This window comes from Propithecus coquereli, unplaced genomic scaffold, assembly GCF_000956105.1.
Source record: "Propithecus coquereli isolate 6110/MARCELLA unplaced genomic scaffold, Pcoq_1.0 Scaffold104, whole genome shotgun sequence".
Classification (NCBI taxonomy): Eukaryota; Metazoa; Chordata; class Mammalia; order Primates; family Indriidae; genus Propithecus; species Propithecus coquereli.
Window position 1 is genome coordinate 4,151,073 of NW_012134303.1, and position 15,250 is coordinate 4,166,322.

Below are 15,250 nucleotides of genomic sequence, written 5' to 3' on the forward strand. Positions count from 1 at the left end.
TAGGTGTATTCTGAGGGACATCAGAGAGACAATCTTACTCTAAAATACTTCTACGATACTTGAAATTCCACAATTTTATGATACATATTTTCAAAATTTGAGGCTTTAAGTTTTTTCCCCAAGAATCCCTTATTAAAATGCAAATGCCAAGGGGGGTGGGTGGTAGGTGGGTCATGATTTAACCTTAGTTCCCTTTACATTACCCCACCACTCCTACCAAATGCATTTTTCACATTCTGAATTTTCCTGAGCTTTCATTTATGCTGTTCTTCCAGAGGCAATGCTAACGGTAACATAAATTACAAATATAACATTACCTTATATTTTCACAAGTCTCTCATTTGATATCCAAATCCAAGCCTACTCAATATTTTTAAAAACAATTTATTTTTTGCAATGTAAGAAGAACAACAAGTTTATTACAGAAAATTTGAAAAAGGCAGGAAGATAGGAAGAAGAAAAAAACATCAACCATAGTCCTACCACCTAAAGAACACTCCTTAACAGTGTGTTCATGCTCATTCTTTAAACCTCAATTTAGGTTCCCTTTCTGGTGTGATGTCTTTCTTGAAATTCCCCTCACCCAAGATCTCCTATGTCATGTTTGTACCACTCACTTGTATACATCAGACACTTCTGTGTACAGTTAAGTTGGTATATGTCCCGTATTTCCAACTAGATTGTTAGATCTTTGAAGGCCGAAACCATTGAGTTATACTTCTTGGCTTATTCCAAAACACCTGGTACATTGGACCCAGTATTTGCTGACTGATTTAACCTAAATGAATACAAACCATTTCAGAAAGGATATGAAATAGGCCAAGTATCTAGGTCATGAAAATTAAAGCTTTTGGGTCACCTAGCTTGGTGAGTATTGCTTTTCTGTTCCTAGACTCTTGAAAGCCTATTTAACTGGCCTCTTTCTCCATACCAAAACCGAATAAGAAGCAGACTGATTAAGAGCCAGGATTTACATGAAGAATCTCTATATAAGGCATAAAGGTGAGAGAGAAAGAGAGAGACATGGGGTGGGGGAGCGAGAAGAGAGGAGAGGAGAGGAGAGAGGAGAAGAGAGAGAGAGGAGAGGAGAGGAGAAGAGAAGGATACCAAAGAAAAGGGTACAGAAGAGTCTATAGAGTCTGGTGCTCAGTCCAGAATGTGATTTGCCTCCAGCACTGTGTACAGGATCCCATCCACTTGTTCTGAGTCATACCCGATCTCTCGAAGCTCCAAGTGAGGGAGGACAGAAGTAAGGAGATAGCTGACGTGGATACGCAGCCGCGTAAGCTGTGCCAAAGCCCTGTATGATGGAGTGAGGGGGCAGGAGAAGAGATGACATGAAGTCATTAGCCAACAGAATAAAATGAAGCCCCTTCAAATTGGGCCTACATCTCTCAACAATTATGTTTCCATTAGCTGGAAAGAAGAAGAAAGCACAATGCCACCAAGCACAGGGAGACTGGCTGCAGCTTTCTAAGAAGTAATTACTCAGTCCTTGGTGGCCTATGAATTAAGGCTTCCTCCCTTGTCTAACGGTAACATAAATTACAAATATAACATTACCTTATATTTTCACAAGTCTCTCATTTGATATGGAAATCCAAACCTACTTGGTAAGTTTTAAAACAATTTATTTTTTCCAATGTAAGAAGAACAACAAATTTATTATAGAAAATAATGGTAACTAGTAACTGGGGGTCCTAAGGGATGCTTCCCATTAGCACTCACAAGCTGATAGCTAAACCCTAGTAATTAACCTTTCTAGGTCATCTCCCTCTGGGGTCCGGTAGGAGACCTGAGCCTTCTGCAGCATTTCCAGGTGTGTCTCTGTCTCCTTCAGTTTCTCTTTTAATTTTTGCTTTTCCTCTTTGGTTCTTTCTAGCTCAGCTTTCAGAATCTGGAATTCAGCCTGGCGATAACCCATGTGTTTCTTGCTCCAATACAAGCCTTCTGTCTCCTGGGTACTGTAGGTCACCAATTCGTGTTGGACTTTCTTGAATTCAGAATGCCAGTGATTCCTCTCCTGTTCTAACTCCTCCACCTGCAGGCCAAGAAACAGAAATTCAATGACCCCACACACTACTGAAAGCTAAAGAGACTGCCCAAAACTCTTCCTAATATAATTACCCTGTGATTCCACTATACATACTCCTTTACTTATGGACCTTTTCAATCCCAAAATATGGGAAAGAAGCCTATTACGGTTCATTCCATCTGTAATACACCACAGAATAGTTCAATGAACTGTTTAAAGGCCTCAGAACATGAAATCATTAGAGCCCCAATACCCAGTCCCTTGGTTACAATGATGTCTTATCCCCAGTAAGGTATTGTCTTAACCTTTTGCTGCAACAAATTCCTTTCGGCCAAAACACGTTCCAATTTTTCTGTAGTTCTCTTCAATTCTTCCAGCTCTCTCTGGTTCTTCACCTTTGGTGTATTACAACCTCCACTCTCCTCATAGCCTCTTCCTTTCTCTCCAACGGCTGCAGCAGGGACTGCAGCAGAGGCCACAGAAGAATAAGGCACTGGGTTCCAGGACTCAACTGCTTTTCTTCTCTCAGCAAGCTCCTCTCTGTTAAAAGGGATAAGCTGAATGGGAGCTCCTGAATCTTTAACACCTTTGGCAACACCGACAACAGCTACAAAAGGTCCCTTGTTCACTTCTTCTTTGTTTATGTTTGTGCTACCTCTGTTAGATTCTTCTGCTACTAATCTTGGCATCTGATCTTCTAATTCTTCAGGAAGCAAGGACCCCTGGCGTTGGTCTTGGGCCCCCGGATACAGAACTGGAACATCCCTACTCTGATCTGTACTCTTGTTTGCTTCTGGGTATTCTGGGAAAAGGTATGGTGGTGTACTTCTCTCAGAACTGGATTTATCATGGCTGTTCTCCCCTTCTGGGTAGGCAACAGCTGCCTCCACCCTCTTGTAAGGACCAGGCACGGAATAATGTAAAGGAGGTACTATCAGCTCATTCTGGAGCCTTCTTCGTTTCTCCGCAGGTTCCTCGCCTAGGAGCCATTTGTACTTACTGCAAGAAGAGGAAATTAAATTGTAAGCTATCACAATTATGTTCTTAGACTATGGAGCCCCTCCTCAAATTTCCCATATTAAAATTGCCTCTAGATGTTACCCACAGATCATTTCAGGTTAGGAATAAAACTTTACCCCCAAGGCTCAACCCCTTTGCTCATGCAATTGGCTGAGTTAGCAACTGGTGTTAAGGGAGAGGTGAAGTTGAAAGGTGCGTAGGAGGCCAGCATCTGGATAGCAGGACTAGGTTTACCTTGGTAAGAATTCTAAAAATAGGATTCAAACCAACCCAAGTTAGATATTTCCTGAATGTGCAAGTAAACGAAGACAAACAAAACACACACAAAATCCCCTAATTTAAGAATGAGATTAAAAGGTCATAAAAATCCTAGTGGAGTATGCGGAGAATAGAGCCAGCTTGTTAATTTTACAGCATCACGGAAAACTTTCCAGTATCAAGGACTTAAATACACACTTTTTATATTGCAGCACAGCACCATACAATTCCTTTGCCAGCCCGCTGGATTGTGGCTATTGCCCATTATTCACTTGTAAAAGTTAATTAAAACACAGGGCCCTAGTCAGAAACAAAGAAAGTAAATCGGCCAATTCAAGTCATTTCCCTTTGTGACCAAAGAACTCCCAGAGCTCAGGCACAAGCCAGTACTCTCTCTGTTCTTCAGGATAGCCCAGGGTGATGGCCTCAAATCACCTTCCATTTTTGGCTGCTATATGCACTAATGGTTGAAGGAACTAACAAAATAACTGTCACCAGAGAAATCCATAGGCAATTTTATTTTACGCAGCAGGATGGGAACCCTATTTTAACCTTGTAACTAACTATTCTGCCCTCTCTCTGGATAACAAAGAAATTTCAAGGTAAAAATCAACTTTCAAATTTTCAATGAGAAAGAGTCAGGCATATTATTAGCCCCCTCATCCTACCTGTCCTCTAGGCTGTCCATATTTCTCTGCAATTTCTGAGAAGACAAATCAAACCTTAGCTTCTTATAATGCCCCACATGTTCTTCAAAAATACAACTGGTCTGTCTTAATGCAACTTGTTGTGTTCGACTCAGGGGAAAAGCAAAAGGACTTAGGGGCTATGTAAGAACAAATATATTCATCTTTAAACATGTATAAGGGCACTACAGATGGTCCATTTAGCTGTGGTACCGAGGAAGATAGCAAAGCAATAAGTTGGCAGGTATGAAAGAAAGGGATATAATACTAGATATCAACAACAAAGTTTTATGAGAGACAATTAAAGTCACATTATTTGCCTTCTCTTCATTTTCCCACCTCTGAGGGTTCTGTCCTTAACTATCTTCTCTTGTGTCCCTGTATTTCTTCTCTTTGGTAATCCCATATAAACTTTTGGCTACAACCTTTGGACAACTCCCACTTTCTCCCAAGCCCTGACCTCCAGTACTAAATTTCTAACTGCCTGTCAACACATTTCTTCCTGGAGGTCCACTCAAACTCAGTATATATAAAGCCAACCTTTCAATTTGCCCTTCAAATCTGTTCCCTCTCCTATGTTTCCTACATGTGTTATAACACCAGAAAACTGTTAGTAATTTTTATAGTTTTATATAGTAATTTTATTTTATCAATAGTCAAATTCAAGCTCTCGTTATCTCTCCTGGATTACTGCAATGGCTTCCTCCAGTCTCTGGTCTCCCCTTCTCTAACCTCCAGATCACTCACTGCCAAGTTAATTTTCCTAAAAGCATTGCTCTGATTATGGTACTCCTCAATTTGAAGTTTATTGCTCCCAAAAAATAAAAGCTCGTATGTCTTAGCTTGGCATTCAAACTTTTCCATGTGAAAACATAGGAAACATTTATTGAGCACTTACTGTGTGCCAGACAGCGTGAGACGTGCTTAATGTGTATTGTCTCATCTAATTCTCCCAATAACCATGGAGTAGGTGGTATTACTATCTCCACTGTTTTAAGAGGATGCTCAGGAAGAGGTTAAGTAACTATCTCAATGTAGCTAGTAAGTAGCAGAGCTGGGACATAATTTAACCCTGGCTTTATCTCTCATTATTCTCTTCACAAACACCAAACTGGATGCCCTGTGATTTCTTATGCTGCTCCTTTTGACTGGAATCCCCTTCTCCCTAACACTGTATGTCTAAATTCCTATAGCACTTCAGTACTCTCTTATGACATGCATAACTTTGTACCCTGTGTGTGTGTGTGTGTGTGTGTGTGTGTCTTAAAGCACCTTATAAAAGTATAAGCTCCTTGACAGAAGGCAGCTTAACTAACTGTGCTAGATGAGGATGAGGAAACAAAATGTTCACATAAGAGGCAATCAAAAAAGAACCATTATGTGAATGAGAGAAAATAAGCAGATTTTACTTATTGGCTCTATACTTCTCCAGAGAGTCTGGCTCTTCCCTCTAAGAGCCAATTCTGAGACCAGACTTGTATTTACTCATTTAGTAAAGATTAATTAGGGGTTTTACATAACAGGAATTCTTTTTCCAACTACATAGTTTCTTCTCATTTCTTTTTGCTCTGTCATATTCCTCCACTGTCACTTCATAGGTACATTTTGAATTTTCTTTTAGGTATTTTACATTTTCTCAAAACATACACATATACCATGCTTCTGCTCCTTCAAAATGCTTTTTGAGAGGTTTCTATATTTGACCATATCAGTTTAGTATTTCACTAACCAAGACTGAGAATGCTGTACTCAAATTAGGAAATATTTCATTATTTTTTTACTCCCTCATTCCACAGATATTGTCTGCTATGTTTAAGTCAGGAATAAGGACCAAAAAACACGGTCCTTTTTACAGTGCATATGTACTTCTTCCATATGATACATTTTTAAACATCTTTGTTGAGATAAAAATGACAAATTAATTTAAAGTGTACAATTCAGTGGTTTTAGTATACTCACAGAGTGGTGTAACCATCACCACAATCTGTTTAGAAAATTTGCATCATCCCTAAAGAAACCTCCTACCCATTAGCAGTCACTTTCTATGCCTCCACCTACCTCTATGCAACCACTCATCTACTTTCTGTCCCTATAGATTTGCCTATTCTAGGCATTTCATATAAATGGAATCATGCAATATATAGTCTTTTGTATCTGGCTTCTTTCCCTTAATATAATGTTTGCAAGGTTCATCCACATCGTAGCATGTATCAGTATTTCGTTCCTTTCTACAGCTGAATAATATTCCATTGTACAGATACGCCACAGTTTACTTACCCATTCATCAGCTGTTGGACATTTAGGTTGTTTCCACTTTTTGGCTACTGTGAATAATGCTGCTATAAACATCTCTATACAAGTTTTTACATGGATATACGTTTTTAGTTTTCTTGGGTATAATCTTAGTAGTGGAACTACTGGGTCATGCAGTAACTGTTTAATGTTTTGTGAACTACTGGCTCATGCAGTAACTGTTTAATGTTTTGTGAACTGCTGGGTCATGCAGTAACTGTTTAATGTTTTGTGAACTACTGGGTCATACAGTAACTGTTTAATGTTTTGTGGAACTGCCAGACTGTTTTCCGAAGCAGCTGCAACACTTTGCATTTATACCAGCCATGCATGAGGGTACCAATTTTGCCACATGCTCACTGACACTTTTTATTGTCCATCTTTTTGATTACAGCCATCCTAGTGGGTGTGAAGTAGCAGCTCATTTTGGCTGATTTGCATTTCCTTAACGGCTAGTGATGTTGAGCATCTTTTCATGTACTTATTGGTCATTTGTTTATCTTCTATAAAGATATTTCTATGCAGATCCTTTATATATTTTTAATTGGGTTGTTTGTCTTTTTATTAGTGAGTTGTAATAGTTTCTATATATTCTGGATACCAATCCCTTATCAAATATAGTATTTCCAAAGTTACTCTCCCATCCTGTGGGTGGTCTTTTCATTTTCTTAATAGTGTCCTTTGTAGCTCTAACATTTTTAATTTTTATGCAGGCCAATTTAACTTTTTTTTTTGAGACAGGGTCTTGCTCTGTTGCCCAGGCTAGAGTGCAGTGGTTGTCATCACAGCTCACTGCAAATTTAAACTCCTGGGCTCAAGTGATCCACCTGCCTCAGCCTCCCAAAGTGCTAGGATTATATGCATGAGCCACTAACTATGCCTGGCCCAACATATGACCCCTTAGTGTCATATCTAAGAAACTATAGCATAATACAATATCACAAAGGTATACTCCCATGTATTTTCTAATATTTTTATAGTTCTAGCTCTTACATTTAGATCTGTGAGTCATTTGGAATTAAATTTTGTATATAGTGTGAAGTGGGGACTCAATTTTATTTTATTGCATGTGGATATCCAGTTGTCACAGCACCATTTACTCAAAATACTTTTCTTGAGCCAGGCATGGTGGCTCACACCTGTAATACTAGCAACTCAGGAGGCTGAGGAGCAGGGATCACTTGAGGCCAGGAGTTCAAGACCAACCTGGGCAACATAGTGAGACCTGTCACAAAAAAAAAATTTAGCTGGGTGTGGTGGCGCACACCTGCACACCTGTCGTCCCAGCTACTCAGGGGGCTGAGGCAGGAGGATCCCTTGAGCCTAAGAGTTTGACACTGCAGTGAGGTATGATCATGTCACTACACCCTAGCCTGGGAGACAAAGCAAGACCCCATCTCTAAAAAAAAGAGAAAAAAAAGTCTGTTCTTTTCCTCATTGACCTGTTGCCTTGGCACCTTTGCCAAAAATCCAGTGACCAAAAATATAAGGGTATATTTCTTGACTGTTCCATTGATGTATATGTCTATTCCTTATACCAATACCATACTTTCTTGATTACTGTAGCTGTACTGTTGATTACTGTAGGGAAGTATTAATGTAAGTCCTTCAACTTTCTTCTCTTTCAAGATTGTTTTGACTATTCTATATCCCTGACATTTTCATATGAATTTTATGGTCGGGTTGTTGATTACTACAGAAAAGCTAGCTGGTATTTTGATAGGGACTGTATCAAATCTGTAAATTAATTTAAGAGTACTGCCATTTTAACAATATTAAATCTTCTGATCCACAAAGATGAACCATCTTTCCATTTACTTAGGTCATCTATAATTTCCTTCAACAATATTTTGTAGTTTTTGGTATAAAAGTCTCGTTTGTACTTCTATTAAATTTATTCTGAAATATTTTACTTTTGAAGCTATTATACATGGAATTGTTTAATTGTTTTCTTAATTTTTGTTGTTCTTTTCAAGGAACCAGCTTCTGGTTTTACTGATTTCCTCTATTTTTTTCCTATCTTCCTATTTCATTTCCATTCTAATCTTTACTGTTTCCTGCCTTCTGCTTGCTTTGAGTTTGCTCTTGTTTTTGTAGTTTTTTAAAATAGGAGTTGACATCTTTCTTCAATTTTAATGTAAACTTTTATGAATACAATTTTCCCTCTGAGTACTTCTTTAGCTTCATCCCATAAGTCTTGGTATATTTTGTTTTCATTTTCATCCTTTCAAGATATTTTCTAATTCCCCTTGTGATGTTTTTCTTTTACCCACTTGTTATTTTGAAGTATGTCATTTAATTTCCACATATTTGTGAATTTCCCGAATTTCCTTAGGTTGTTGACTTCTAATTTAATTCTATTGCGGTTGAAGAACATCCTTGTATGGTAACAATCCTTTTAAATTCATTGAGAGTTGTTTTATGGCCTAACATATGGTCTATCCTGGACAATACTGCACGTGCACTTGAGAAGAATATGTATCGTGCTGTTGTTGGGTGAAGTTTTCTCCATGTAAGTCAGGTCTACTTAGTTCATAGTGTTTTTCAAGTCTTTTATTTCCTTGTTGATCTTCTGCCAAGTTATCATATCCATTAGTGAAAATGGGGTATTGAAGTCTCATTGTTGACTTGTCTACTTCTCTCTTCAATTCTATTTGCTTTTGCTTTGTGTAATTTGGGGGCTCTGTACTTAGGCCCACATACGGATATAGTTATTATATCTTCCTGATGGACTTTATCATTATGAAATGTCCCTCTTTATATCTAATAACACTTTTTTGTTTAAAAGTCTATTTTTTCTAATATTAATATAACCATCTCAGCTCTCTTATGGCTGCTGTTTGCATAGTATATCTTATTCCATCCTTTAACTTTCAACCTATTTGTATCTTTGAATCTAAAGTGTGTTTCCCATAAATATTAATAGCATATTTGGATATTTAAAACAAATCCAATCTGATATCTGTCTTTTGATTGGATTGTTTAATCCAGTCACATTTTATGTTATTGATATGGTAGAATTTATTATCTGTTATCTAGTTTTTTATTTTCTGTATGTTTCATGTCTTAGTTTCTCTCCTTTACTGTTCCTTCATTTTATGTTATGTGGATATTTTCTAGTACATTTATAAATCTAATATACTGCTGTAATTATTACTTTATGCAATGTTACATCTTTTGAGGAAGCCAAGAGAAGAAAGCAGAGCAAGTACATATTTATATAGTTTCCTGTATTAACCTTATTTACCATTTTTTATTGTCTTCATTTATGACTGTGGGTCTGAGTTACTCTCTGGTATCATTTCTTTACTCCAATAGAGCTTTGCTCCGATCCACCTACTTTGTGCTGCTATTGTCAAATAGTTTACATTTGTATATAAGGCCACTGATAAATGATATACATATATGTAATTATGCACAAATATGCATTGCTTATGTAATTATTCTTTAAGTCAGTTAAGAATAGAAAGAAGAAAAAATATGCAAATATACTATCCTTCATAATTAATTATAGAGTTACCTTTACAAGCACTTGTTGCTTTTTCATGTCAATTCAGATTACTGTGCTTTTCGCCTTAAGGAACTTTCCTTAGTATTTCTTGTAAGGAAGGTCTGCGAACAACAAATTCTGTCAGCTTTTGCTTATCTGGGAATCTGTTTATTTTACCTTCACTTCCTAAGGACAGTTTTACTGAATTTAAGATTGTTAATTGACAGCCTTTCATTCAGTACTTTGAATATGTCATCCCACTGCCTTCTGGTTTCCATTATTTCTGATGAGAACTCAGCTTTTAATCTTATTGGGGTTCTCTTATACATGATAAATCATTTTCTCTTTCTGCTTTTAAGATCTTTTCTTCTCCTTTCAATAATTTCCCTATGGTGTGTTTGGCTGTGAATCTCTTTGCATTTATCCTATTTTGAGTTTGTTGAGCCTCTTAGATGTGTAGATTAAAATTTTTCATCAATTTTGGAAAGTTTTCAGCCTAATTTCTTTGAATATTCTTTTTACCTCTTTTTTTTTCTCTCTCTCTCTGCCTTATACTCCTCTTATACATATTTTGGAGTACTTGATGGCGTTCCATATTTCTCTGAGGCTCTGTTCATTTTTCTTCATTTTTTTCTGCTCTGTTCTTCAGATTGCATAATCTATAACTGATCTATCTTCAAGTTTGCTGATTTTTTCTTCTTCCAACTCTAATGTGCTGTTGAGTCCCTTTAAATAATTTATGTTGGTTATTGTACTTTTCACCCCCAGAATTTCCATTTGGTTCTTTTTGTAATTTCTGTCCCTTTATTGATATTCTCGAGACATTGTCATCATACCTTCTTTAATTCTTCAGACATGGTCTCCTTTAGTTCTTCGAACATATTTATAATGGCTGCTTTGAAATCTTTGATAAATTCAATATCTGGGTCTCTTCAAGAGCAGTTTCTATTGCCTGCTTCCCCCCACCCCCATGTACAGGTCACATTTTGCTGTTTCTTTGCATGTCTCATTACTTTTTGTTGACAACTCGACATTTTATTAGATAATATAGGTAATATATAGATAGAGAATATAGATAATATAGTATAATATAGTATAGCAATTCTAGATACTGATTCCTCCTCCCTGGGACACTGATTTTGTTGTTTGCTTGGTTGTTTATTTAGTGACTTGGCTAAACTGACTCCATGAAGTCTACTTCCCCTGCAATGTGCAGCCTCTGATGTCCTTGCTCAGATATTTTTCTTGATTTTAATTTTTTACCTGGCAATCTAGGGTTTATCCCTGGTTCAGCATAGGCCACTTATTAGTTAAAGATTATGCTTAAGCCCCGTCAGCCAGTTAGATTTTCACCCCTTACCATTAGATGCGTATGTGGCTTGGAGGCTACTATCAAAGTTCAAGGAATTTGTTTCTGTCCCATATTCAGCCAGGTACTAATAGCTTGGATTTTCCCCATCAATCACCCCCGAGAGGGCACAGCCTCGAGCATGCACACAATCTTCCACATTGCTAGGGATGTGTGTGATTTTGTTTTTCGTTTTTTGTTTTTTTTTTTTTTTGAGACAGAGTCTCACTGTGTTGTCCAGGCTAGAGTGCCGTGGCGTCATCTTAGCTCACAGCAACCTCAAACTCCTGGGCTCAAGCGATCCTCCTGCCTCAGCCTCCCGAGTAGCTGGGACTACAGACATGTGCCACCATGCCCGGCTAATTTTTTCTGTATATTTTTAGTTGTCCAGATAATTTCTTTCTATTTTTTGTAGAGACGGGATCTCGCTCTTGCTCAGGCTGGTTTCGAACTCCTGAGCTCAAACAATCCACCCGCCTCGGCCTCCCAGAGAGCTAGGATTACAGGCGTGAGCCACCGCACCCGGCCTGTGATTTTGTTTTTAAGCCTGGCTTCCCAGGAGTTGCCCCTGGTGAGAGTAGCTTATTGTTCACCAAGTGGTTGTTCAGAGGTTGTGCTTAAGCCTCTAGTGCCAGTGAGGCTCCTGTTCTTTGTTGTTTGATCTGTATACAGCTTGGGGACTGCTTTCAAGTCCAACTTATGTCCTGCTCCAATTGCTTCTGAGTGAGTATAGTCTTGTGTTTATGAACATCCTTCCAGATACCCAAAATTGATTATAATCCCAGGAACACTCTTTCTGACTTTCTTTCCCTGATTCTCTGTTACCAAACTTCTCATTGCTTGGTCATTTTGCTTGCTGCAACTTGTATCATGGAGTTATGAGCACACTCTTAATTGTTTTCCACTAAGATTTCCATTATTTTTGACAATGCCCTTAAGTATGGAATTCTTCATGTTCTATTCCACATAAAGTCAGGCCCTTCAGGTAGAGCTGTGGAGTTCTTCATCCTTAAGGACCCCTCTCTAAGCAGATCCTCTGGAACACTGTACAAGAGCTGGAGACAAGGACAGTGGCACACTTCTCCCAGAGTGAAATCTCTTCTTTATGAATGGGTGCTGGTGTAATTTTTGGCTTGCTTCATCCAGCATAAACTTCTGACCTATGATCAAGCTCAGGCTGGAGCAACAGGAACAAAGTATTATTGGCTTGCTGTTCTTGCGCCGTGTGGGGGAAGAGAAGGTTGGGTGGGAGAAGAGTCTTCTTGGGTCCGCCTGTAATAGAGCTTCTACAAAGCAGAACTGGAGTAGATGAGAAAAGCAGAGGCTTGTCCCTCCTGAGTAAAACCACAGTTCTAGATAGGGAACTAGGGGAAGAGGGAGTCCTCATTTTCTTGACCACACCCACCTAGATTAGAACTCCTTTGAGTAGTTTTCATAGAACAGAGTTTGGAGGTCGGTAGGAGCAGGTTTGTGGTTCAAATGCCACTGACTCTTGCTGTTCTTTCTGAGATCTAGTAGATTTTCTTAAATTAATATTTCTCCATTTTCTGTGTGCCTCTGGGACAATTTCTAGAAACTTTGATTTAAAAATTTTTTTTCAAGTTAAATGGCTATTTGTTGGTGAGAGTCCACTATGCTCATTTTTCCATTCCAGAAGTCATGCTCCCAGATCATATTTTTAAGTGTTAATACTGGCCCCTGAATTAACCATATTTATTTGTAATACTATTCTTCTATTTCTACCCCTTGTTTGTTATTTCAAACATTCCTTTAAATGTATTAGAATTCTATCCTCTTCCTTCACCATTACAGTGTAATTCAGATTTTTTTTGGTTATCCTTTGAAAACACAAACTAATTAGCCTTTGACATATAGCTTAACTCAAAATATCTAAATATCCAAATAAATTACAGCCACTAATTCTTGCCTTTGTCCATATGCTTTTGGTTATTTTAAATCTTATTTTGTATAAGAGAACTAGCATGTACTGGGGATACTCACATATAAAACTTTGACTGAGCTCCTTCATCTTTGATCCTATCACTACCCTAGAAACAGTGTCTTTCATACAGTAAGCATTCAAATACAGTCATGTGTAGCTTAATGATGGGGATACATTCTGAGAAATGAATCATTAGGTGATTCTGTCATCATGCGATCATTGTAGTCTACTTACACAAACCTAGATGGTATAGCCTACTATGTACTTATGCTATATTGTATTGCCTATTGTTCTTAGGCTACAGACCTGTACAGCATATAATTATAACACAATGGTAAGTATTTGTGTATCTAAACATAGAAAAATGTTTAGATATGTACAATAAAAATGTGGTATTGTGATCTTATGGGACTATTGTTGTACATGTGGTCTGTCGTTGACTAAAATATTGTTATGTGGTGCATGACTATATATGTAGAATGAATGAACAGAAAGGGATTATTTCCTTTAATAGAAATAAGCTGTCTTCCCCTAAAAGGTTATGTCTGCTTACATACTGGTTGAACCTGTTCTTTATTGCAGGTAATCTCCTCCCTTTGCTAGATTTGTGAGACTCACAAAGCAGTTGCCAGTAACACTTCTGGAATCCCTGCTAACTTATCCCACTAGAACTTCTTAAAGTTTTCTTGGATAGTGTAGGCTTTATTTTATCTGGAGTTAGTAAGCCAACTACATGACCCAAGGATCCTTATCAGCATCAGGTTTTAATAATAACAAAGTAGACCTTTATAACTCTTAATTAAACCTATTATTCCATTAACAATGTTTTTATCAGAAATCCTGTATATTTTACTAAACTCTTGGGCAACTCCATTTTACCCCCATAAAAAGGCAGACTCTCCTCAGTCAGACTGAACCCCCCATATATGTGTAGCCTGAAATGACAGAATCATCATTTACTGACCTTACATAACACATATGACATTAGCATCAACTGTCATGTATCTCATATCACGTATCTCTTTCTCTTGAAAGAATCTTATTCTCAATAAATTAAAATTACACAAGAATGGTCAAGGTATACTTTACCTGTCCTCTACAGCCAAAACCTCACTCTTGACATACAATCCACACTCATACAAACATCCCCAAGAGGACTGACAAAGTATGCCACCCAATGGACATTCTATTGTATTGCACTCATAACGTATGTTCATAAATTAGCACTTGTAATCCTCTTGCGGTTACCAAAAACCACTAGAGAGTTACAAAAGAAACATTGGGAAAAAAAGGAAAAGTGATCATAGTAAGAAAAGGATAGTAGTCTTCAAAAGCGATGGCATCTGATACTCCAGTGGTAATGATGATATATGAGCATCTCCAGGAGACCAAGGTGGAGAGCTAACAATGCTTCAAAAACACCTAGCATTTACTGTGCACCCCTCCCAACCTGCAATGGAAGTTGAAAAAGTATGGATAGGGTAGAATTAGGCTCAAGCTCCTGAGATTAAGGTTAGACTCTAATTTCTTACCCCCGTGCTACACAATTCAATCTTAGAAATTGCTCCTTCAATATGACTCAAATTCAATCATTACTTATTGAGGACCTACTATATTCCAAGGCACTGTTCTAGACAATTTCATACCAATTCTCATTTAACTCTTTTAGAGCTTTATTAGTTCTCCTCCTAAAAGCTTACTTCTTCTTGAGACTTTTGCTGATGTTCAGGGGGTCACAGGGTTCTTCCAATATCTATGGGGCTTAATTGTGGAAGAATCACTGAATAGGGGACTTGCACATCTCTAGAGATGTTTATCTACATGAGAGCCTGAGAAGATCAACCTAAGAAGCAAGAAACGGGGAGAGAAGAAGTAACATCAGGGAAAGAAAAAAAACTAGGAGTCATTTTACTCTATTATGTATTCCATTGACTATCCTACAATATGTTAACAAGATATCCAAACTGAAAAGTGTCACTGAAAAGTTCACATATAATAGTCACATTACTAACAAATGCAGAAATTTCTATTAGAAAGTAACTCTGTGCCTGTCCCATGGCTTGGCCCTACCAGAGTGAGAAGCACAGTAGAGAGGAGAAAGCAAGGAGTCATAATTAGAAGTATTGGGGTCAGTCTCATGGCAGTATAGGGGTAGGCGTATCTTTCGGTTCTTTAAATA

General features: G+C 37.8%; 1 protein-coding gene across 2 annotated transcripts in view; it reads right to left on the minus strand.

The window, feature by feature from the left end:
- Window positions 1–367: 367 nt before the first annotated feature.
- Window positions 368–15,250, minus strand: part of MORC4 (MORC family CW-type zinc finger 4) — a 53,194-nt gene continuing 38,311 nt past the window's right edge. Inside the window, exons 15-17 of one of the 2 annotated variants that reach the window (XM_012645709.1) lie at window positions 2,341–3,034; window positions 1,796–2,041; window positions 368–1,300 (exon numbers count right to left, since the gene is read on the minus strand). In XM_012645709.1, the coding sequence (XP_012501163.1) occupies window positions 1,208–1,300; window positions 1,796–2,041; window positions 2,341–3,034 (1,033 nt within the window). In that variant the 3' untranslated portion in view covers window positions 368–1,207. Of the gene's footprint in view, window positions 1,301–1,757; window positions 2,042–2,340; window positions 3,035–15,250 lie in introns of both variants that reach the window. The other variant, XM_012645700.1, reaches the window with a different exon arrangement.